A 23,895-nucleotide genomic window follows, 5' to 3' on the forward strand; every position below is an offset into this window, starting at 1 on the left:
ATTTAGGTCGAGGTGGTTTGGCACACCTTTGATTCCAGCATTCAGGGGTATGAGGCAGGGGGATCTCTTGTGAGTTCCAGACCAGTGGGCTACACAGTGAGACCCTGTCTTAGGGAGAGGAAGGGGAAAAGAAGACATTTGAATACTGGAACATTTTCTCCTCCTGGACCTACATCATCACTTAGTCTCCTGACTGTGAAAACATCCCATCAGCTCCTCCTCACAGCAGAGTGAGTTCTGGGGCCTCACACTTAAGTCTGTGTACTAACACAAGCACACAGCTGCAGGCTCTAGAACGAAGAGAGTGAGGTAACCACTGTGCTACATTTCTGACGTTTTCCTTTTAGACACTCAAATGCTAACGTGTGAGGAGTGGAGAGTGCTCAGTGTGGGGATGGGGAGTATCTGACCCACAGGTAAAAAAAGGCTTTAAAATCTTATGCAGGGCAGAGCAGGACAGGGCAGACCTTATAACCCCAGCTACTCAGGAAGCTGATACAGAATGATTGCTTGACCTCCCTCAGGCTTTTAAAGCCAGCTTAAGAGCATAAGAAAAGATTCTAACTCTTTAAAAGGAGGAGAAGAAATAAAGAAAAAAGGCAGAAAAAGAAAAGAAAAAAAATTCCAGAAGAATAGTAAGAAATAAAGAAAAAAAAAAAAAAAGAAAGAAAATTCCAGAAGGAGAATAAGAAAAAAATAAAGAAAAAAGGACAGAGAGAAAGAAAAAAGAAAATCCCAGTACCATAGAATCGAGTCGGTGCAAATCCTCCTCAGAGGCCTCTGGGGACAGGACACAGTAGAACCTGGGTTGTGGGGCTGCATCTGGAAAATGATGAGCTTGTTAACAGTGTGAAGCATGTAACAGTCAATTTCTACAACTTTTCTGAATCAGCAGGTGATGGACCACCCTCAAGGGGGAGACTGAGGCCCGGACCAAAGCTCCTCCAGGAGTCACTGAGCTACAGATGTAATGCCACCAACAAGGACCAGCAGTCATCACCCTTTTGCTGACAACCTTCTTTCTGACCTGATGAAAGATGTTTGGACCAGTTTTCTTCTACTTCCTTGAACCCATGATACAGAGGAGTGTTGGCCCGGCGGCTGCTGCTGTCTTGGGATCCACTTGCCCACCCAAAAGGGGGGCTCAGCAGGTTGTGCTGCACCTTTGAAACACAGACACTCGAGTTAAGGATATACAGTCACCATCTGCTTTTCACACCAGAGAGAACAGATCTAGTAATACCAAAACTTGTTAGCATCAAATGAAAATGAAATTTTGAAGATTATTCTGATTTCTTTTGAAAATAATTTTTGATAGTGCATCATGGGGAAGGATGCTCCATGAATTAGTTTAAAAACTGTTGAGCAGAGCACCTCTTACCCACCCTCTCATCCTCTTTTGTGTCTTCACAAAAGGCTACAACTCTAGCATTTACTATGGGACCCTTCCTCAGGCACTAATACACATGTGGGGCCAAAGCTGACGGCACTGTGACTACACAAGTAAGCAGGGGGATGAGAAAGAACATTTGTGAGTGAACAAGAGGCCACCCATCAATCAACAAACCCATCAAGTAAACAGAAAGTCTAATCCTAAAGACTTAGCTAGCCCTACCCATAAAGCCTTCATAACCACAAATAAAACATTACTGCCTGCAAAGAATGGAGCTCTCAGAATGAGAGCAAGGAAATGGCGTGGGTCTTCACCTGCTCAAACAGATACATGGGGGCTTTGGAGTACTGATGAAGCAGGTAGTCGAAGATCAAAAGGAGGCGTGCCAGGGTTAGCGGCACGGAGCGCATCTGCACCTCCATGTTAACACTCAGCTCCTGGATATTCTGCACCAGCATGGTGAAGATGGCCCGGCGGCCCTTCTCAGAGAAGCTGTGGAAGATGAGGAGCAGCAGCTGCAGGTGCTCAACATTCAGGTCCTCTGTCTCACTGGGCACCACCCCCTGCAGTGCATTCTGCTTCATTGTAGACAAAAACCTGGCATAGAGAAAAGGGGAGCATGTCACCCAGTGCTGGAAGGAGAACAAGTTAACGAAGAGAAAAGCCAATGCAGAGAAGCCAAAAAGCCAGACGTGGGCCAGCAATATGTCCCAGAGGGGTCAAGATGCTTGCCACCAAGACTGCCACACCTTATTCCAACCCCAGGTCTCATATGCTAAGAGAGAACCAACTCCACAAGTTGTCCTCTGACCTCTACAAGAATGGTGTGGCACATGTGACTGACTGTGCGCACATGCACACACCCACGGAGTTCAGAGCCAGGCAGGAGGTGGGGAGGCAGAGGGGCCGTGGGGAATGGACTATTATAATATTTGAGAACTTGTCAGAAAAGCCTTTATACAAGAAGGAATGAGTACAGCCAATTGTTTGCATGTTCTTTGGCTTTTAGGAAAGAGATCTGTATTTTTTTTTTTAATTATGTATACAGCATGTGTGACTGCATGCCAGATCTCATTACACATGGTTGTGAGCCACCATGTGGTTGCTGGAAATTGAACTCAGGACCTCTGGAAGAGCAGTCAGTGCTCTTAACCTCTGAGCCATCTCTCCAGTCCAAGATCTGTATTTTAATACGGTGTCCTTCCTTCATCTCCAGCTCCCAGAAGCCTTCTTGCAAAACTCTGCCACAAAGAACATAGTGGGCCTCTGGCATTCAAAGAGGGCTATGATCTTGCAAATCCAACATTACAGCTATTTGATCCTGGGCTGGGGGATAGAATAGCAAAGCCTTTTAGGAAAACAAACTGCTTTGAAGCCTAACCATGTAAACAAAAGATGGCAAAAAACAGGTTCATCTAAGGAGGATTTAGGTGATTAAGCTGAGCTTCCCCCAAGGAAAAAAGTTCTTTAAAATGTATCCAAAACCGATGCTACGCCACTCTAAATGGGTGCCTGTGGAAAGCACACTAAGCCAGGGCAATCAGGCCTTTCTCCTTTGGGAGACTGGTCATCTTTGGAATCCAGGCTCTGAATGACAATTGCAACTAAATTTCCCATGGCTATTGGAAGTGTCTTTTCCCAGACCACACTGTTTACCAAAACATCCACCAAACCCCCTGTCACTTTTCCACCCCTCCTGAGCACAGACAGCAGCTTCTCACAGCCAGACTCCTGCAAATAGTGCCCAATCATCCACAGACCTTCCTTCTGTTAGGGTCTTACCTGTCCCACACTTTCAAGCATTCTGGGACGTCAGGGTCACCTTGGGCTCCAGCTTTATGTTGCCAGATAAGCAGGAGGCGGGAAAGCACCGAGAGACCTTGGGGGTGAATGTAGAGGGGCCAAGGGCCCTCGGAGAAAGGGGCGACTCCCAGCTGCTGTAGCAGTGTGTTCTGGAGGACAGAGACAGCACAAGTCAAAGGTTATGTGCACTCATCAACACTCCTTTTCTGAATAATGAACCAAAGAACTTGGCAGTGTACGTCTACAAGAAATCTGAAGAAAAATCATGTTGTCCAACAAGTGAGAAAAATACGATGCAGCCCAATTACAGCTGTAGCTTACTTAGTGTCTACAGCAGGCTTTGGAAAGGACAAGTGCTTGGAGACCTTGCAATCAAGGCAGTTTTCAAGAAGGCTGGCAAGTGAACAGTGGTGCCTTCAGAAGGAAACTCAACAGACGTCACAGCAGATGGACTGTTTTTTCAGACAGTGTCCCTCTGTGTAGCCCTGGCTGGCCCTGAACTCACAGAGACTCACCTCCTGAGTGCTGAAATTAAAGGCATGTGCCAGCACACCTGGCTGAGTGGACTTCATTTACAGCTAGTTACCTCAGACAAATAACATCCACAGAGGCGGTTGACAACTTGTGTATCTGACGAGTGGTAAACAGTGTTAAGAGAAATGAGGCCTGTGAGAAGCCAACGTGTTACTCAGCAGGGCCGTCAGTTGGGAGCCCAAGCTGGTCAGAGGTTACTGTCTACCATGGCCTGGCAACTCTCTCAGAGCTCAGCAACATGGAGGACTCCCTCCCCAGTGAGACTTCCTGCTCTCTAACTGCCCTTATTTGGAGAAGGTCTCTAGGCCTGGAGGCCTGACCTTATCTGAAAGCTGTCCCTAAGCCTGGACGCCTGATTTCTCTCTAGTGTGACCCTTGGCACAGTTCCCTACTAGAGCTCCCCCTGCTGCCCATAAGCAACTATGACTTGTACTAGGAACTTTATGACAGGGTGTGCTGTTTAACACAAAGTAGGTGATGCCTCAGCCACTGTCCCCAGTCTTACATTTATATGCCCCTCTTGTTCTGGAATAAACTAGAGTTGTAACACTTGAACTGTCTCCCGGAGAGCTGTCTCAGAAGCCATCTGACCCTGCTTACTGGCTTCTGTCCCCTCCCCCTTCATGGAAGGAAGAAGAACCACAGCTGTCCTTGCTCCAGGCTGAGTATCCCTCCCTAGGAACTAAGTGAAAACACACACAGTAAGCAGGTGCCATTGGAACACCACACAAGTGCCTGATTTGCCATATGGCTTTTGAAGACATAAATCATGCTAGAAGAATTACTTTTTCTTTTCTTCTCTTTACTTTTTTTTTTTTCCCCTTTGGTTTTGGTTTTTCGAGACAGGGTTTCTCTGTGTAGCTCTGGCTATCCTAGAAATTACTCTGTAGACCAGGCTAGGCTTCAACTCCCAGAGATCTGCCTGCCTCTGCCTCCTGAGTACTGGGATTAAAAGTGGCCACCACCCGGTAACTAGAAGAAATTTCTAAGTCTGACAAACTAAATTCTACTCTTCAATATTGTTGATAATTCAACTCCTTGGAATTCAATATCATTCCAACATCATGGATCATAAGGGCTGTTTCCAGCACCAGGCAGATACTCCAGGCCAAGCACTGCACTATCAGCAAAGCATATACTTTCCCAGTGAACTTACAGCCCCCAAACAGACAGAGATGAAAAGAGGTTGGGAATTCTCTGTCAGGAGTTTGTGCAAGTTGGCAGTTCCCTCTCAAATGCTGAGGGCAACATCAGGACAAGAGGCCTAGGGACTCCAGTCCAGAGAAAAGCATTTCGTCTCTGCTCTCTAGACAAGTTTAGGCAGAACAAGACCATGAACTTTGAAGCTTCCCTAAATAAACTGGGGGAAGGAGCTGAGCACTGGGCAGGACCAGCTTCAGACAGGGTGGGAAGCTGCCACAGAGGCCAAACACTGAACAACTTCTATTTCCTTCCTGCCAAAATAAATTTCCCGCCGGGCGGTGGTGGCGCATGCCTTTAATCCCAGCACTCGGGAGGCAGAGCCAGGTGGATCTCTGTGAGTTCGAGGCCAGCCTGAGCTACCAAGTGAGTTCCAGGAGAGGCGCAAAGCTACACAGAGAAACCCTGTCTCGAAAAACCAAAAAAAAAAAAAAAAAAAAAAAATTCCCTTAATAATAGGCAGGTATTAATACATTTCACAACCATCTTTTTAAACAACAGAAGAAAACTTCAAGGATTCTCTCCAACAGTTTGGGATTCTAAGAATTTCACTTCTTCCAATAGCTTCCTACATTGTATCCCTTTGGAAGAAACTGACAAGTCTCTAAAGTACTGCTGTCTGCGGAAGTGACCGTTTTCATTTGAACTTTTGTAGAGAAAGTCTGGTTGTGTTGCCAAGGACAGCCTTGAATTTGCAATCCTCTTGTCTCGGCCTTCTGGGCGTCAGGCACTAAAATAATTAACAGTAACAAAAAACTTTCTAAATAGTTTCAGGTCAGACTTGGAGATCCACTTGACTACATGGCACTGAGAAAAGGGCGTCCAGAAGAAATCATCCTTTTGTCTGTGGTGCTGGAATCAAAGCCAGGGCCCTGCATGAACAGGCATGTGCTGTACCACTGAGCTGTACCCCTGACCCAGAATCCGCATTTTAAACCATCTCCTCAGGAATCCCTGTGTACATTAAAGATTAGGAAAGACTAACTTTGCCCATGACAAAAAAAATTACCTGCTAGATGCAATGACCCATGCCTGGGATCCTAGGCTAATACAGGAGGACTGCCAAGAGTTTACAGTCAAGTTAGGCTAGAGTCCCAAGTCAGCCAGAGCTAGAGAAGTCTTAATAAAACTAAAACAACTCAAGTCTTAATAAAAACAACCTAATTATTATCAAACTATGATATTGCCAAATATGAATCCACATGATCTGACCCCTTGCTGGTAGGGATGAAAACCATAGTCCCCGTGCAGCAGTGTGGCCTGATGTGCCGACACTCACACTGTATAACCTGACAATTCTACTCCAAGTGACAGCGCCCGGAGAACCACTCTCCTCCACACATACCAGGGAACACGAGTAAGAAAAATCATAGCAACATCTGGAATGCAATAAGCCTAGACACAATTCAAATGTACCTCAGTGGAAACAGAGAAGATGAATCAAGCGATACAGCCAAGCACAATAGGTATCCCACAGCAGTGTAGTAAGGACTACAGAAACACTACAGACGAATCTTGGCAACAGACATCATATGATGAATACTAAGTGAAAAGTAAAGCACATAATGCCATTCAATGTAAGCTAAGAGTGGTTTAATTTGAGGAGTCTACATACATGTGAGACTTAGGATTCAGACCACCACCTATCTCAGGAGGGAGGGAATCCTGCAGTTACATGTTCAGTCAAGGTCCTAGAATCAGTTTTGGTGATAGGTTTGTAAGGGAAAGCAAGCATGTCTGCTGTGACCTGATGGCCACTTTTAAAGTGCCTTTAATTTTGTATTTCCCCCATCAGACTGGTGAACATGTGTCGCTCGTATTTTGTAAATAACTTGGTGAGTTCCGTCTACTGGTCTACTATGAGAAGCACTGGGAGCTTGTTTAGCTGTTTTCTTCCTTTCTTTAAACTTCAGGACTTGGGGAAAAGGACATCTTTTTCTTTCAATGATCCCAACCACTGCACAGGGGCACACAGAACACCCAAGCAAAACTCTGCCCAGCAGAGAGCAAGAACAAAGCATCCTTCAATGATGAGAGGCACCATATCCCAGGGAAAGTGTAATGCGCTCCTGCCTAGCAGCCACAGTACACACCAACCTGCAGGTTCGGGGACTGTAGGTCAGAAGTTACCAGGGAGTGGTTGAAGTGATAGAGAGCAGCAGCGAAGTCCTCATCTGATGACCCTTAGGACAGAGGAATACAGTTACTCGGGAACTTGGAGCCAAAAGTGCCCTGCGACAACACCCAGCCTCTCCACTGACCCTTGAGTCCATCTTTGTCCACCTCCTTAATGATGCTGGCCAGGGTAGCCATATGGTGCTCTGAAAGAGACACACTCAGATAGTTCCGGATGAAATTGTTCCGAGAGTTCAGCATGGAAGATGTGATAAAGTTCAGGATGTTGGAAGCCAGACCTAAGAACTAAAAGGAACAGAAAACAACTCAGATCAGGGTCATGGGGTATGAACTTCTACCAACCCTAAATTCAAGCTAGTATTATACAAGCCCAGAAGCTCCCATGCCAAAATTGAAGGCTATCACTTAATTCTTATAGCAGGACTACATCCATAATGAGAATCAGCTGCACAGAATGGTACACCCACTTGGTGTAGACCTCAAAAAAACATTGTCAGGCAGGACCTCCAAGCTCATCCACTCGTTTTTTTTCCCCTGTTCCTCCAGAGCCCACCTCAAGACATTACTAGTAACATACTGGAGACTGACCCCTACATCAATGATTATTACACATACATACATCCTCACCTTTCTTTATTATTTAACTGATTTGCCATTATTGTAAAAAACTAATTATTAAATGATTATATGTTTTATGCCCATAACCTTTAAATAGGAAACTATAAATACAAGGCTACGTGAAAGAATTGTACATGACTCATTTACTGATAAATTATTAGAATAGGGGCTGAAACATAAAAGATAATCAATAAATATTGGTTGAATCAACAAGTGAGCATTTATGATGCAGCAAACCTATGCTACGGGCTTTGAAAACACTTTCACAAAGCCCTTTGGGGTGGGTGCAATCACTCCCCAACAAGGAGACATTCAGATTCTGGCCCAGAACCATTAAGAGGGAAAAGCAAGCTTCAAATCAACCTCTATCTAAACCTAAAGATTGGGCTAATAACCATCAGCATTGGAAGCAAGCTATTCAATAACACATAATTACTCCCTGGAAGTCCTACACAGAGGCAGATCTAAGTACCAGTTATCCAGCTTAGAACTGCTTTAGCTCAGATGGTCTACTTCTCATCTCAACCACTTGACTGAAGAAATCGCCCTCCTCCCACCGCCAGAACTTCAGAAATCCACTCTTACCAACTCAGGATCTTTGCGACTGGCCAAGATGTTGCCCTTCTCACCAGAGGCCTGTTTACTGGGGCTTTTAACCCGAGGAGAGCTCTCCAGGGGAGGGGGCGGTGGAGGGGGTGGAGGTGCAGCTTTCTCTTTACTGGGAGAGATGGTCTCCTCAAACCACTGCCCCAAAATAGGCTCGCTGTCATCATCTGAAGAGAAAGAGAAAGTCACAAAAAAAACTATCTCTGGGACTGGAGAGATGGCTCAGAGGTTAAGAGCACTGGCTGCTCTTCCAGAGGTCCTGAGTTCATTCCCAGCAACCACATGGTGGCTCACAACCATCTGTAATGAGATCTGGTGCCCTCTTCTGGCCTGCAGGCCGAACACTGTATACATAATAAATAAATAAATCTTTAAAAAAAAAAAAAAAAAAACCATCTCTGTGTGTGTGAACCTGTTTTCTAAAAGTGTTCAAGTCAAAAGACCACAGGGCATGCTGATGCAGAGGATGGGGACTGATCCTGTCAATCTGCCAAGACAACTAAATGGATACATAAAGTGCTTTCATTTAATTGTACACGAGTTATAGTGCAGTAAAACTGATTTTTTTTTTTTTTTACGAGTCCAACAAAAGAATCATTTCCTCTTATCTGCCTGTCTGGAAAGAAGCCAAACATTTACAAAAGCAAACTAGTCTCACCAGTTGCACACTCAAGACGCTAAGAATCATACCCTTTGGTGTTTCACACTGTCCCACAAACTTGACCATGAAAGGAAAACTGAGAATATCTCCTCTACATAAGTCTTCAGCTCTGCCCTATTATCCCTAAGCTACAAATCCATGGTAAAACCAAACCCCTGCCACATGGCCTTTTGACCTGCACAGGGAGAGCAGAAGTCCCAGCATGGGTCCACAAAGGAGGAAACATGAGCAACTGAGATGTATTTTGATTCTGGCAGAAATGAAAAGCTACATAGGCTTGGTTGAAAGCAGTATTTATCATTTAGTATTCTACACTCAACTTACTATTTTTAAAAAGGTCTCATGTAGCCAAGGCTGGCCTCTAATTCCCTAAAGTAGTCAATAATGACCTTGAACATCTAACCCTCTTCCTGTCTCCCTAGTGCTGGGATAACAGGTGTGTGCACCACACCTGGTTTACCGGACTGCCGATCCAACCCAGGGCATCACACATTCTAGGCAAACATTTTTCCAGCACTCCCTGCCCCTCAAGCTACTCTTAAACAGCATATAAATGCTGAGAACACATAAATGCAAAGGCAACCAGGAAGGCGAGACAGAGAAGCACAAGGAACTAGAGGGCTATCTCTGGCTACCTTGGCTGCTGTCCTCCTCTGTGCTACTGAAGTCATCCTCATAGTATGTGTTGGAGTCGGTGGAGGCGCTGGCATCACTGCTCATGGAGCCCTTCCTCTGCCGCTGCAGGACACACGCCTAGGAAAACCACAAGGTTGCAGAACAGATGAATCCAAAAACAGAGCTGGGCCATTTAATCTCCGTGACGACCTCCAAGTGTCTCTATGTCTCAGTTGCTTTTCAAATCAGGTTTCTCCAAATGCTCCCCCACGTAGGACTCTTACTGCTTTATCTTATATAAGCACTCACAACCAGAGACATGGCCAAGGAATGTAAAGGAACATTCCTGGAGTGTCCACCATGCTTCTGCTTCAGACCTGTCACCACAAGTCACCAAGGGTCAGCATATATCTAATACTGGCAATCAATAACTGCTTCCAACGTTCCAAGAACTATTCTTTTTGTCAAGCTGGGTACAGTGACAGCATGTGCCTTTACTCCAAGGATGCTGAAACAAGAGGCTCACTTGAGTGCAGGAAGCCCAGCTTAGACAACAGAGAGACCTTAAGAAAGGGAGGCAGCAAGGAAGGAGAGAGGGGTTCCAGGGTAGGTTCCTCTCCAAAACTATTACCACAGTCTGCATTTATAAAAACCATGCCCTTGTCAACCTTACTCCAATTTATGAATGGCTTGGCTGCTACCCACCTTTCTGTATGAAGTTGAAAGTAAAGTCAAGAGCAGGTTTGTCAGCGGGACAGAGTCAATCAGCCGTTGAATCCTTTGTGTGGAGGTGCTCTGGGCCATAATACTCAGGACTGCAGGGGGACCATCTGTCTCCCAGCCCTGAAGATAACAAAACCAGAGGCGCACTAGTTATATTACGCTGGTAAGAAAGAACCCTCACTGATGGCTCCAGCTAAAATCCCAAGTGAACCCCAAACTGATCTGCAGATTCCAAAGAACAGCCTCCTCACATTGTGGAGTGCCTCCACCTGCAGGTCTTGAAACAGAGACGTCAGCAGCTTGATGGCATGGTTTGCCAGGATCACCGAGAGCACCCCAAATCCCTGATGCCTACACAAATGAAAACAGAAACACAGACCTTAAGATCATAAGCAATGAAGGAAGCACAACCTCAGAAATGGCCATTATCTCGCCATTCTGGCATCCTCGACCCCTTTAAGGATCTACAACTTTTCCACCAAGCAGGGAATACTATACACAAAAATATTACCCTAGCATGGGACCGACCTAGGCCCTCTGCATGTGGGTGACAGTTAGGTAACTTGGTCTGTTTGTGGGGCCCCTAGCGGTAGGATCAGGACCTATCCCTGGTGCATGAACTGTTTTTTTGGAACCTATTTCCCATGCTGGGATACCTTGACCAGCCTTGATGCAGGGACAGAGGTTGGTCCTGCCTCAACTTGATATGACATGCTTTGTTGACTCCCTTGGGAGACTTTACCCTTTCTGAACGAAGGAGATAGTAGATGGGGAGATAGATTGGAGGTGGGAGAAGGGAATGAGAAGGCAGGAGAGGGGAAACTGGTTAGTATATAAAATAAATGAAAAAAATTAATTAAAAAAAAAATCCCCCTAGCCCTGCAGCTCATTATCAAAGCCCAGGTATTGACTGTCACAGGATCTAAATGCTTCAGAGCAAGAACTGCTTCCAAATAAAACTATTTCACATCAGTTCAAAACTAATGGATCAAAAATGGTAGTATTTAAATGATGGTTAATTTTTTTTTCTAGATACAGTATTTTATTATGTAGCCTTGGCTGTCCTGGAACTTGCTCTGTAGACCAGGCTGGCCTCAAACTCACTGAGATCCTCCTGCCTCTACTTCCCAAGTGCTGGGATTAAAGGCATGTGCCACCACTGCCAGACTAACAATGTTTTGTGTGTGTGTATTGTTGTTGGATAGTTAAATTTTTAGAGAATTAATTTTTTGAGGGTTAGCAAGATGGATCAGAAGGTAAAGGTGCTTACTAACAAGACTGACAGCCTGAGTGCTATGCCCAGGACCCACCGAGAATCGACTCCTCTAACTTGTTCTCTGACTCCCACAGGTGTACCACTGCACGAGCGCAAACCGCTTTTAACACACATTGCACATGTATACACCACTCCTAACACATACACACACTCTCTCTCTCTCTCTCTCTCTCTCTCTCTCTCTCTCTCTCTCTCTCAACTTTTCTAAAATAACTTTTCCCCCTGAGACAGGGTTTCTCTCTGTAGCTCTGGCTGTCCTGGAACTCACTCTGTAGACCAGGCTGCCCTCAAATTTGGAGATCCACCTGAAGAATTTTTTTTTTTTTTTTTAAGAGAATGATTTTTTGAGAAAATTGTAAGTACCAACTTTGGGCAGGAAGACGGATCAGCAGGTAAAAGCCTTCATAGGAACATAAGCCACTTATTGTTATGGAAGTTTCTTGTCTCCCTAGCAGCCCACTGCTGAGTGCCTACCATCTCAACACCCACTTCACAGTCAGTCAGGGAAGCCTGCCCTAGTATCCCCAGCCAAGTCAACTGCCTCTACGTAGTACTCTCCAGATACAAGCTGGCATGTCTGCTTGAGTTTCTACTTAGCTCTTGAGAATTTTTTTTTAAAATCTACCCAACACCACAGAACCACAGTGAAAGCAGAAGAGACACGGAAGCCTAGCATTTAATCTCTCTTCAATCCCAGGTTCACATACCCAGCTGTGGACTCAACATCTCATAAACAAAGTCCTAGCCATCGGCTAAACTCACCACAAACGAGAGAAAAATCCTATTCCTCTCTCTTTCTCCAGCCCAATCTGCTTCTTACCCTGTATCCCCTAGCTCAATACACTATACAACTATGCTCATGCAAAACAGGTGCGGGCACACCTATGTGCATGAAGGCCAAAGGTCACCCTTGGATGCTGTTCCTCAGGACAACACTAGCAAGCCACAGGGATCTGCCTGTCTCTGCCTCTCCAGTGCTGGGGTTACAAGAGTCCTCATGACTGCACAACAAGCCTAGTACCAGCTGAATTAGCTCCCTAGCTCCAGACCAAACACTTTTGATGGCACAGTGTGTTCTCCAAAATACTGTGCACCTTAATAAACTTATCTGGGGTCAGAGAACAGAACAGCCATAGATAGACATAGAAGCCAGAAAATGGTGGCACACACACCTTTAATTCTAGCATTCCGAAGGCAGAGATCCATCCGGATCTCTGTGAGTTCAAAGCCACACTGGAAACAGCCAGGCATGGTGACACACGCCTTTAATCCCAGGAAGTGATGGCAGGGAGCAGAAAGGTATATAAGGTGTGAGGACCAGGACCTAGAGCTGGTTAAGCTTTTAGGCTTTTGAGCAGCAGTTCAGCTGAGATCTATTCAGATGATGACACAGAGGCTTCCAGTTTGAGGAAACGAGATCAGCTGAGGAATTGGTGAGGTGAGGTTAGCTACAGCTGGTTCTGTCTCTCTGATCTTTCAGCGTTCATCCCAATACCTGGCTCCGGGTTTGTTTTTATTAATAAGACCCTTAAGATTTATGCTACAGCACAGAGTCTGCTGATGGTAACACTCATCCTACTTCCAACTCAACCTCAACAATTCCTATCCAAACACAACACAACTCCTGCTAACCACTTGCCCTGGCCTCTTTCTTCACAAGATTTATGACAATTCATAATGGACTTGCTGGTACCGCTGTTTGCTATTTCTCCACTTAAAAATCCAAAATGTGTGTGATGGAAGATTCCTACAAAGCCAAGTACTTGGGAAGGTATGCAGAAGGACCAGGAACTTGGGGACATCAGCTACACAGCAAGTGTGAGGCCAGCTGGGCTATTAGAGACCCTGTCTCCAAAAAAAAAAAAGAGGAAGAGGGACAGGAGAGGTGGCTCAGTAATTAAGAGCTCTGACTGCTCTTACAGAGGACCCAGGTTCAATGGGACCCCAATACCCATATAATGTAACATCTGTGACTTCAGATCAAGAGGATCTGAAGCCCTCTTCTGGGCTCCAGGCATGTATGTGGTGTATATATATACATGCAATATATATATCTGCAAAAATATATAATATATATATATGCAAAAAACCCATACAAATAAAGAGAGATGGCTCAGCAATTAAGAGCACTGTGTTGCTTTTGCAGAAGATCTAGGTTTGAATCCTAGCACCCACATGGTGAATCACAACCATCCATAATTCCAGTTCCAGAGGATCTGATGCCTTCTTTTGACTTCTGTGGTTACTAAGCATGTGTGTGGTATACATATATGTATGCAGGCAAAACACTCACATATATAAAATAAATCTTAAAAGTAACAATTAAAACTAAGCACTTAAAAGGAATGAAAAGAATAAATAAAATCCAGGAATGCCTCATCATTAGGTAAAGGTACCTGCCACCAAGCCCAATGACCCCAGTTTGACCTCTAGGACCTACATGGTGGAGGGAGAGAGCTGACTTCTATAGTCTGTCCCTGACCTCCACCTGTACCCCTTTGGCACAAACACCCAAACTCAGACAAATTTAAGGAACTGCCTTGAGCAACACATTACATTCACTGTCATCTCCTTCCCAGCAAGCTCCACTCATCATTTTTTTTTTCTTTCTAGACAAGGTCCTATGTAGCCCTGGCTGGCCTGGAACTCAAGTCTGTAGAGCAGATTGGCCTCAAACTCATAGAAGTCAGCCTGCCTCTGCCTCTCGAGTGCTGGGATTAAAGGCGTGTGGCATCACCACCCAACATACATCTCATCTTTTGATCTGAACTTGTTGAAAACTCTGAACACACACGTCAGACACTCTTTTCACCTCTCAATGAGGAAATGAGATCAAAACCAACCATGACCTATTAAGATGCTGGAGCGGGAGGCTGGCTTGAATCCTTGGTACAGAGTGTGTTCAGCATGCACATACCCTGGCTACAATCTACAGAACCAAAGCAAATAAATAAGCTCTGATGTGGTCAGCAGCTCATCACCCCAGTAAAACAGGACAACATGGCACAGCATCCAGAAGTGGAGGTCAGGGGCAGACACATACCCTTTGCCAGGTCCCAGTTTGGGAGAGCCTACTCCCTCTTTTGTACGAGAAAGGATGTCTCTGACTCGGAGGGCAGCCAACGGGTCCTTCTCTTTCCCCTTGTCAGCCAGGGCTGTGGGACTGAGATTCAGTATGAGGAAGAGGCTATTCAGCAGACACCATGCACCCAGCAGCTGGAAGTTCTGGAAGTGCTGGTGAAAAAGGACAAAACCAAACATCAGCATGGAAATTCACACCCGACAGAAGGTAACTGCAGCCCAGAGGCCTCTTACCTCACCACCAGCACGGCGGGAGCTGCTGATCGCCTGTCCAATCATGTCGTAGATCTCAAGCTGCCCAGGAACAAACGGACATACAGTCTGAGCAGGTCAGGTCGTCATCACAAATCTAAACCCTACTACCTGAGCCAGTTTACTGGAAGAAGTGTAACTGTCATCAGGTCACTCAGTAACCTACTGCCATCAGTTTCTGACCTCATGGGGCACTGCCTGTATCTCTCAGTGCGTGACACCTTCTTAGCTGTTCCCATATACCCAGTCCTGCATCAGCCAGCTTCCCATCCCAACTAATTCTTTCTATGCACTTATTGCAAAATCTTGTTTGCTACGTCCTGCTTGAAAGTACATCAGCACCCAGAAAGCCCCAGTTTACTGAGTAAATGTCAATCCTTCCTAAGGCTTATGGTTGCCACAAGCCTACTGTGGTTGCCACAAACCTACTGTGTTTTCCACAGGACCAATACAACAAAGAAGGGGGAGCATCTATAAAAGCAAATATGCGGAGTACCTTAGCTGACTCCCTCTCAGAAACACTGTCCAGGGGAGGAGCGTGGAGACTGTAGATGCCCCAAGCCTTTTCTCCATCAAAAAAAAAGTAGAACTAGCCACATGCCCACATTTCTAACAGTCAAGGCTTCCATGTCACCAGAGACTTGACTTACACATTTCTGAACAATAGTGGCTGCATCACTTTCATAGTCATCTTCTTTGGAGCTTGTGGACCCTGTCCGCACTTGCTGGGCACTACCCACATGAAGAATGGCCATGCAGGTGGCTACACTCACACCTGAAAAAGAACAGGCACAGATTCCAGTCTTGGGGACCTGCCTCAAATCCAAGATACAAAGACAGAACACCCTAGCTGCAAACAATTCCATAATTGGATTTCTCAAAGAACTCCAAAGGGTAAGTGTAAATGCAGTCCTGCCCCATGACCCAGCAGCCACACTCAGAGCTACTCACCCAAGTGAGAAAAAACTCACATCCACAAGAACCTGCAGATGAACATTTAATGAAGTTCTATTTGTCACTGTCAACAAGTGGAAGCAAGCAAGATGTCCTTCAAGATGGACAGACAAAGCCAGGCATGGCAATACACACTTATAGCCACAACATTCAGGAGTCTGAGGCAGGAAGATCACAAGCTCAAGTCATGTCTAGGCTACAGACTGAGTTCAAGGTCAGCATGGGCAACTTGGCTACCATGTCTCAAAATAAAAATTAAAAAGAAGGGTCTATATATAAACTTAGAAGTATAACACTTAGGCCTAGCATGAGTAAGGCCATTGGCTTAATCCCCAACATCTATCTATCTCTATCTATCTATTTATCTATCTATTTATGTATCTCCACTGAATTAGCTACAAAGACAGAAAGGCCATGAGGAACTTTAATGGCCACTGCTAAGTCAGAGAAGCCAATGTTAAAAGGGCACATCCTATATAATACGAATGACACAACATTCTAAAGCTAACACTAGGGACAGTAAGAAGTTCATGGTTAATGAAGGGTGGAGAGGAGTTCAAGATCAAAGGAGCAGCAGAGGTGATGGGAAGTATCTGGGGCAGTGACTATTCTGTCTGCTATGGTAACAGTAAAAAATGATGTTATACATTTATGAGAACCCAGAGCCACACCTACAGAGTGGGAGATAGCGCAGTAGGGAAAACACTGGCTATGCAAGCATGAGGACCTGAATAAAGATCCCAATACCCATGGAAAGTCTGGCACAGCAGTACATGTCCATAACCCCTGGGAGCTCAATGGCCAGCTAGTTTATGAAAAAAAGGAGTTCTGGGTTTACTGGGAGATCCTGTCTGAAAACTATACAAGTAGACAGAGGAAGACACACTTGATTACAATAACCTCAAGTCCCTACAGACACACACACACACACACACACACACACACACACACACACACACACACACAGGACTATGGACTAGTTCATATGTGTCAATAGTGATTCATTAGTGACAACAGTGGATCAAATATCAGTAGGGAACCATGAATGGCATAGAAAGCATCCGGAAACCATGTAGGACCTGCTTATTTCAAACTCCTTCAAAAGAAAATCTAAGGCCAAGTGTGGCAGTATACACCATTATTTCCAACACTTGGAAGACATACATACACATGCAGAATAAATGAAAACATCAAAGATAGGGGGCTGGCGAAATGGTTTAGTGGTTAAAAATCACTGGCTGCTCCTCCAGAGAACCTAGATTCAATACCCAGCAACCATATGTTGCTCATAATCGCCTGTAACTCCAGTTTGAGGAGATCCATGGCATCAGACATGCACATGGTGCACACATATATACTTGCAGGGATAATACTCATATACACAAAATAAAATAAATGGTCTTTTTTTTTTTTAATGGTAGATAGCAACTGAGTAGATAGCACATGGTTTTAATCCCAACACTTGGAAGGCAGAAGCAGGTAGATCTCTATGAACTCGAGGCCAACCTGGTCTACAAATGGAGCTCCAAGACACATAGAGCTGTTACACAGAGAAATCTTGCCTGGGAAAACCAATAAATAAATAAATAGGTAGAAAGCAATAAAGGAAGATATCCGACACTGATTGGCCTCTACATGTGCTCACAACAGCAAGTACACAGGAACACGGGTGTATGTGCACGTGTGTGTACACACACACACACACACACACACACACACACACACACACACACACTCTCACCAGTTATCAGGTCCCACTTCTGAGGCAGCCTGACTAACAGTAGGAAAGGGGCTGTATGGAAACATGAATAACACTCTTCGTCTCCACAGACGCCACCTATCCCATGAAGCCACCCTCAAATCTAATCTCACAGCAAGACTCAACCTCTCCTGACCTGTGTCCCAATAGTGTCCACATCTTAGCGCCCTTGCATTCTGCTTTATGTCATTCTCTTAGCCCTCTGTTCTCCAGTTCTTTATGAGAACTGTTCCAGCCCTTGAACCCATTTTAAAACGCCAGGCCTAAGTGGGCCATGCTTGTAATGTCAGAACTGAGGAGGTCAACAGGTGGGTCCCTGGGGCTTGCTGGCCTATCTGGTGAGCTCCGAGGCAGTAAGAGACCCTATCTCAAAAAAGAAGAAAAAAGGTGAACAGCTCCTGAAGAACAACACTCAAAGTTGTTGACCTCTGGTCTCCACATGCACCCACACATATGTGCACAAACACACATCTGTACATACACACGCACCCATGCAAACTCATGTACGTACGTACACACACACACACACACACACACAAATCTAGGCCAGCAGTTAAACAGCAGGATCACTTTGATGCCTGTAACGATTTCCCTTGGCCTACATGTGATATTAGATAGTCTCAGGGGTAAGGCACCAAGGAAGGACAATGGAGTTCTCAGGGTTCTCATGACTTCCTCCAATCAAATCCATGTTTGACTGAAGAAAAGGAAAACAGTCATAACTTCTCACCTGCATATAGACAGCTAAGGCTGAGGACTGTCACGTCTTGTAGACGAGAAGGATTGAGGGGTTCCAACACAGGTAGAGAAAGAGTATCCAAGGCCATGGTTACATCAATCACCAGTGAATGAAAACTGGAACATAACAGAGGAGATTAGCAAGGTCCCTAGAACCACTGGCTTCTACAGTCAGATGGATAAAGACTAGCCAGTTACATCCTTTTGATAGAATGTAGTGCAAGGTCAAGAAACACCTTACCCATTGCGAACAGCAGTGGCATCAGCTACTGTTGCAGGCATGATGAAGAAGGAATTGGCTACCACTGCATCCTGGAACCGATTGATGTAGCGCAGGAAATAAGGCAGGTTCAGGCACACTCGGAGCAGCTTCTCGGAGCCACCTGGATTAACAAAAAGGCACACTGTCCAACAGGCCTCTGTCTGGAGCCTGGTTCTCCTCCACTCGGAAGAAGCACAGCTAAGATGTTTTGGTAAACATCTGTACAGATCAGCCTTCTTTCTTTTTTTTTTTTTTTTTTGGTTTTTTCGAGACAGGGTTTCTCTGTGTAGCTTTGCGCCTTTCCTGGAACTCGCTTTGGAGACCAGGCTGGCCTCGAACTCAGAGAGATCTGCCTGCCTCTGCCTCCCGAGTGCTGGGATTAAAGACGTGCGCCACCACCGCCTGGCTGCGCCACCACCTCCCGGCCAGACCAGCTTTCTAACAGAAGACAGACTCCTACCAAGCTCTTGAAGGCTAGCCACATTCTGAGCTATGAACACGTTCTTGGTCTTGACAGCAGAGGCCTGATCTGTAGACGGCTGCTCATCATTTTCTCCTTCCACCTGAAGAGAAATACAGGCCCTGTCACAACCACTTGCCTGCTGCCAGGCACCCTGCTGGGTACAAGCCAGCTCCCTGGACATGCTGTGACATTCAGCTACACATGGGAAACTACTGATCCCGGAGAAACTACAAGAGAAGTAGAGAAATAAACAGCTCATAAACTGTCTATTTTACATCGAACATAGAGGGAAGCCTTGTGAGGGAAACTGCACATGTTTCTGTGGCATCCCACTGAGAAAAGCACAAGAGAATAACCTGTAAGTGGTACAAACCACACAAAGGAAGATGGGAGGCAGATTTGCTTCATTTTGTATGACTTGTTTTGTATATTTTTTCCGCCAAAGCCATGTCACTTAACAGTGGAAATATAATCTAAGAAATGCCTCACTGAATGATTCTACCATTGGACAAGTATCTGAGTAAACTTACACAAACCAAGATGTCTACAAGGTCTCTAGACAATAAAGTTTTATCCTCATGTATATCTGCTCTGTTCCTGACCAAAATGGTATACTTCATCTTTCTTTTCTTTTTTCTTTCTTTTTTTTTTTCTTTCTTTTTTTGGTTTTTCGAAACAGGGTTTCTCTGTGTAGCCCTGGCTGTCCTGGATCTCACTCTGTAGACCAGGCTGATCTTGAACTCACAGAGATCCCGCCTGGCTCTGCCTTCCGAGTGCTGGGGTTAAAGTTATGTGCCACCACTGCCCAACTTTTTTTTTTGGCTGTATCTTTTAAGTAAAACATAAAATACAATCTTTTCTCAGTTCTATCATCTTAACACATTCCATGAAAATATTTGAGCGAAAGAACTAACCAGAGCCTGTGGACTAATGGGAGGAGATGGTACGGTTCTAGGGTTAAAAACTGAGGTCAGCTGGTTCAAGAAGTTCATCTGCACCTCCTTCTGCCTTAGCTCGGGGCTTACTGGCGAGGCCAGCTCTTTCTGGTCTTCCACTATAAAATTCAGAAACAAAAAGGGGGGCAGAATGAGGAGAGTGCCAAGAGAAGGCAACAATGGCCACGGAGGTGGTCATGTAACCAGGTGTGTCGGGCACACACCATCTGAAAGCGTCTTCACTGTCTGTGGAAGCTTGGCAGATTTCATCATTGCTGTAAAGGTGATAATTTCCGTTCTGTCTAGTCGGCTACAGCCAGTGCACAGGCCTTTGATCAGCAGAATCAAGTGTTTCTGAAAACAAAACATATCCACATATGTCTTTTAGAAGATTCTATACTTTGGGAGTCTAGCTAGTATGGGGTCAGATTTAGGTTCATACAAGTAACTGCCATGTGAAGGGCTGGGAATGTAGTACAGTGCTGGAGCACCGAGCCCAGGGTTCATCCCTGAAGCCTCCAGAAGGGGGAGGAGAGAAAAAAATATAACTTCAGTGAAAAATACCCAAGCAGAGATCTCAAACTAATGGTCATCAAGAGCTAACCAGTTTGCAAATCTGTCTTATTCTCACAGAATGTATCCTGTTTTCAATATATGGCTGTGGCTAACTTTTATAAAAACAGAAGGCCTTCAGACAAACTCAGATTCCTTATGAGTCTCAATTAAGAGACTGGAAAAAGACTCAAAAAAGAGGCTGGAAAGACAGTTTAGCATCGAAGTGTGTGCTACTCTTGCAGAAGTTCCAAGTTTGGTTCCCAGCACTTGGAACAAGCAGCTCACAACCACCTGTAACTCCAGCACAGTAGCTTGACGCCTCCATTCCTGCATGGCAACCACGAGCCATAGTCAGAGTTTGGTAAGCCTGGTCCCTTTTCTTTCAAGTCTGCCAACTTGTCAATCAGCACACCCTTCTCACTGCTACCTGCTTACACAAACAGAAACTTGCCATCCTGGGAAGACTCTAGCCTGTCTATAGCCTGGCAAACTATAGCCACTGCTGAAGTTCAATGGGCTGTAGCTCTGCATATTCATTTCTGCTCCTGTGTCTGCAGCATAAAGACTGTGCTAGCAGGCTGCAACAGACATAGTACGGCCCACAAATAATGATCTGGCCAACCTCAGGAAAGGTTTATCCACCTTGGCCTGATACCATCCACCCATCAGTTCCCATACTTACAGCTGGTTTGAAAATAAGGATCAGAAATGGACACTCTGTTCTCACCTGGGACACGGCACAGGCCTCGTCTGGGTTCTCCAGACGAAGGAGAGAAAACTCAATGAGGACTTTACAGGCCGCTGCCACTGACTGAAGCTGGTTCCGGGGAACTGGGAAAGCAAAAAGATTCACTTAATTGCCAACAGCTCAGCCTCACACTCAACACAGTAGCAGAACAAGCACTGAGCTCATAGGTTCTTCATTCTCAGCAGCAATCTCCCCGGATGACAAAAGCCAACTGCCCATACATCAGTTTATCTAGTGTTTACTAGATATTAAATTACCTTTAACAGGAAACACACTGCACTTCCTGCACTTCAAACGCATCAGCTCATCTAATCCTTAGGACACTTTGTAAGGGAAATATTATCATCCCTCCCACCATATTTTTAGGCTTATTTATTTTGTTTTTGAGTGTTTCGCCTGTACATATGTATATGCACCACATGCATGCCTAGTGACCACAGAGGTCAGAAGAGGGTGTCAAACCCCCTGGAACTGAAGTTAGATATGATTGTGAGCCACCACATGGATGCTGGGAACCAAACCTGGATCCTTGGCAAGAGCGGCCATGACTGCTTTTAACTACTGAGCCATCTCTCTAGCCCCTCTCCTTTTGTTTTTGAGACAGTCTCAATACATCATTCAGACTGGTCTCAAACTCACTATGTAGCCCAGACTGATTCTGAACTCCTGGTCCACCAGCCTTGCGTTCCCAAATGGTGGGAATGCAGAACACACTAGCACACCCTTCCTCCCTTTCACCTCTGTAACAGATGGGCAAACTGAAGCATACACAGGTTAAATGACTTGCCTAGAGTTACGCAACTATAATCAAGTCCAGAGGGTTGCCTCACAAGTTCCTGCTGTTGGCCACTAGAGTTCATGCTCCTTGTCACAGGCACTAAGTGACATTATGCAAAGGTTGCAGTTGCTTCCAGAAGGTGGCCAGAGCTTGTAGTAAACAACACTGGACTGGAAGAGTTATTCAGAAGCAAGTCTACAGGCTCCTTTCAGTTTACTTGCTGAGCAAATTATTCAAGTAAACAATTACAATTCATCAGAACTGAAAAATGCAGAAATTCTGAAGTAATGTAAAATAGGACTTGGTCACTTTGAAGGTGGAAAAATTCGGCAAACGGAATAAAGATCAAATCTCTTCACATACCAAAGAACATAAGAGACTAAAGTTCGCACCAAAACCAGGAAGCAGAAACCTCCTTAGAGGGTGCTAACACAGTCATGACCTACCAGCGTCACCCTCAATAAATCAATCTGCCAGTAGGTACATGTATATACAAGTTCAACAAAATTCTTTGACACCAGGCAAGTTCAAGGCCAGCTTGGGCCATAAATCTCAATGAATAAAGAAATGAATGGGGGAGAGGGCTTGCAAGGCCCCAGTCACAGCTGAAGAATCATTGATAATTGATGAGGGAGAGCTGTTTTTCTTTGGGCATGGGGCCTCTGGCGGGTTGCCCATGCTCCATTGAATGGATCCATACCTGTGTTCATCCAGGTAGCACTGACAATTAAAAGAGAACATGAAGGGAGGGGTGTGTGTGTGTGTGTGTGTGTGTGTGTGTGTGTGTGGGTTGAAGAGGGGAGCAGAAGACAGATATAAATAAAACAATGTGTGTCTGAGTGTGTGTATGTGTGTAAGGGTTTCAAAGAAATATTTAAAATATATATTATATATGAAAAGGCTGGAAATGGGCTAGAGAGATGGCTCAGAGGTTAAGAGCACTGGCTGTTCTACCAGAGGTCCTGAGTTCAATTCCTAGCAACTACATGATGGCTCACAACCATCTGTAGTGAGATCAGGTGCCCTCTTCTGGTGCACAGGAGTACAAGCAGATAGAGCACTCATATACATGAAATAAATAAATAAATAAATCTTTAAAAAAAAAAAAAAGAGGCTGGAAAGACAGCTTAGCATCGAAGTGTGTGCTACTCTTGCAGAAGTTCCAAGTTTGGTTCCCAGCACTTGGAACAAGCAGCTCACAACCACCTGTAACTCCAGCTTCAGAGGCTCCCATGCCTTCTTCTGATCTTCAAGAATACCTGCACTCATGTGCACATACCCACAGACAGTTATACACATAATTAAAAATGAAAATAAACCTAAAGAAAACAAACAAAAAGAGCAAGCAAGCATAGAATCACATAAATTAAAATGGAAACGGCAAGAAAATATATAAAAATAAAATAAAATGCTCTTGATTAAGAAGAAAAATAGGGCTGGCTTCATGGCTCCAAGGCAGGTGCAAAGCCAGCAGCTTTTCAAGCTCCTGTGGCTGATCCAGGCAAGGAGGTCTCTGTACTCCTTCCTAGGGGAGGGAAGTGGGAGATCAACAGCTGCCCCCACTCACAGCTGAACAGCCTGGGAATTGCTGAAACAAAACTCCATTAACCAACTATTCAAGGAGAGAATAACACCCTCCCCGCCCATCACAAGCCCTCACCAGGTAACAGGGCAGGTATACTCACTGAGGCTACAGACCGTGGTGATGTAATGTGTGGACAGTGCGACAAAGGATGAGTAGAATGGCTCATACTGCTTCTCGTGGTGCAGGATTTCTGACTCACTGCAAGGAAGACAATGTCACC

The 23,895-nt window shown here is 45.1% G+C and overlaps 1 protein-coding gene across 6 annotated transcripts in view; it reads right to left on the reverse strand.

Annotated features, from left to right (window-relative positions):
* Window positions 1-23,895, reverse strand: part of Ubr4 (ubiquitin protein ligase E3 component n-recognin 4) — a 118,237-nt gene that overhangs the window by 86,207 nt on the left and 8,135 nt on the right. For all 6 annotated transcript variants that reach the window (XM_052718629.1, XM_052718634.1, XM_052718631.1 and 3 more), the window contains exons 2-21: window positions 23,776-23,873; window positions 21,292-21,395; window positions 20,234-20,363; window positions 19,989-20,128; window positions 19,072-19,174; window positions 18,591-18,732; window positions 18,342-18,466; window positions 15,549-15,673; window positions 14,881-14,940; window positions 14,609-14,799; window positions 10,541-10,640; window positions 10,272-10,409; window positions 9,587-9,704; window positions 8,270-8,457; window positions 7,192-7,351; window positions 7,028-7,113; window positions 3,176-3,345; window positions 1,708-1,990; window positions 1,028-1,163; window positions 743-822 (exon numbers count right to left, since the gene is read on the reverse strand). In XM_052718629.1, the coding sequence (XP_052574589.1) occupies window positions 743-822; window positions 1,028-1,163; window positions 1,708-1,990; window positions 3,176-3,345; window positions 7,028-7,113; window positions 7,192-7,351; window positions 8,270-8,457; window positions 9,587-9,704; window positions 10,272-10,409; window positions 10,541-10,640; window positions 14,609-14,799; window positions 14,881-14,940; window positions 15,549-15,673; window positions 18,342-18,466; window positions 18,591-18,732; window positions 19,072-19,174; window positions 19,989-20,128; window positions 20,234-20,363; window positions 21,292-21,395; window positions 23,776-23,873 (2,677 nt within the window). The remainder of the gene's footprint in view (window positions 1-742; window positions 823-1,027; window positions 1,164-1,707; window positions 1,991-3,175; window positions 3,346-7,027; window positions 7,114-7,191; window positions 7,352-8,269; window positions 8,458-9,586; window positions 9,705-10,271; window positions 10,410-10,540; window positions 10,641-14,608; window positions 14,800-14,880; window positions 14,941-15,548; window positions 15,674-18,341; window positions 18,467-18,590; window positions 18,733-19,071; window positions 19,175-19,988; window positions 20,129-20,233; window positions 20,364-21,291; window positions 21,396-23,775; window positions 23,874-23,895) is intronic.

Source organism: Peromyscus californicus, unplaced genomic scaffold, assembly GCF_007827085.1.
Source record: "Peromyscus californicus insignis strain IS unplaced genomic scaffold, ASM782708v3 Scaffold_5__1_contigs__length_169319896, whole genome shotgun sequence".
NCBI classification, from domain to species: domain Eukaryota; kingdom Metazoa; phylum Chordata; class Mammalia; order Rodentia; family Cricetidae; genus Peromyscus; species Peromyscus californicus.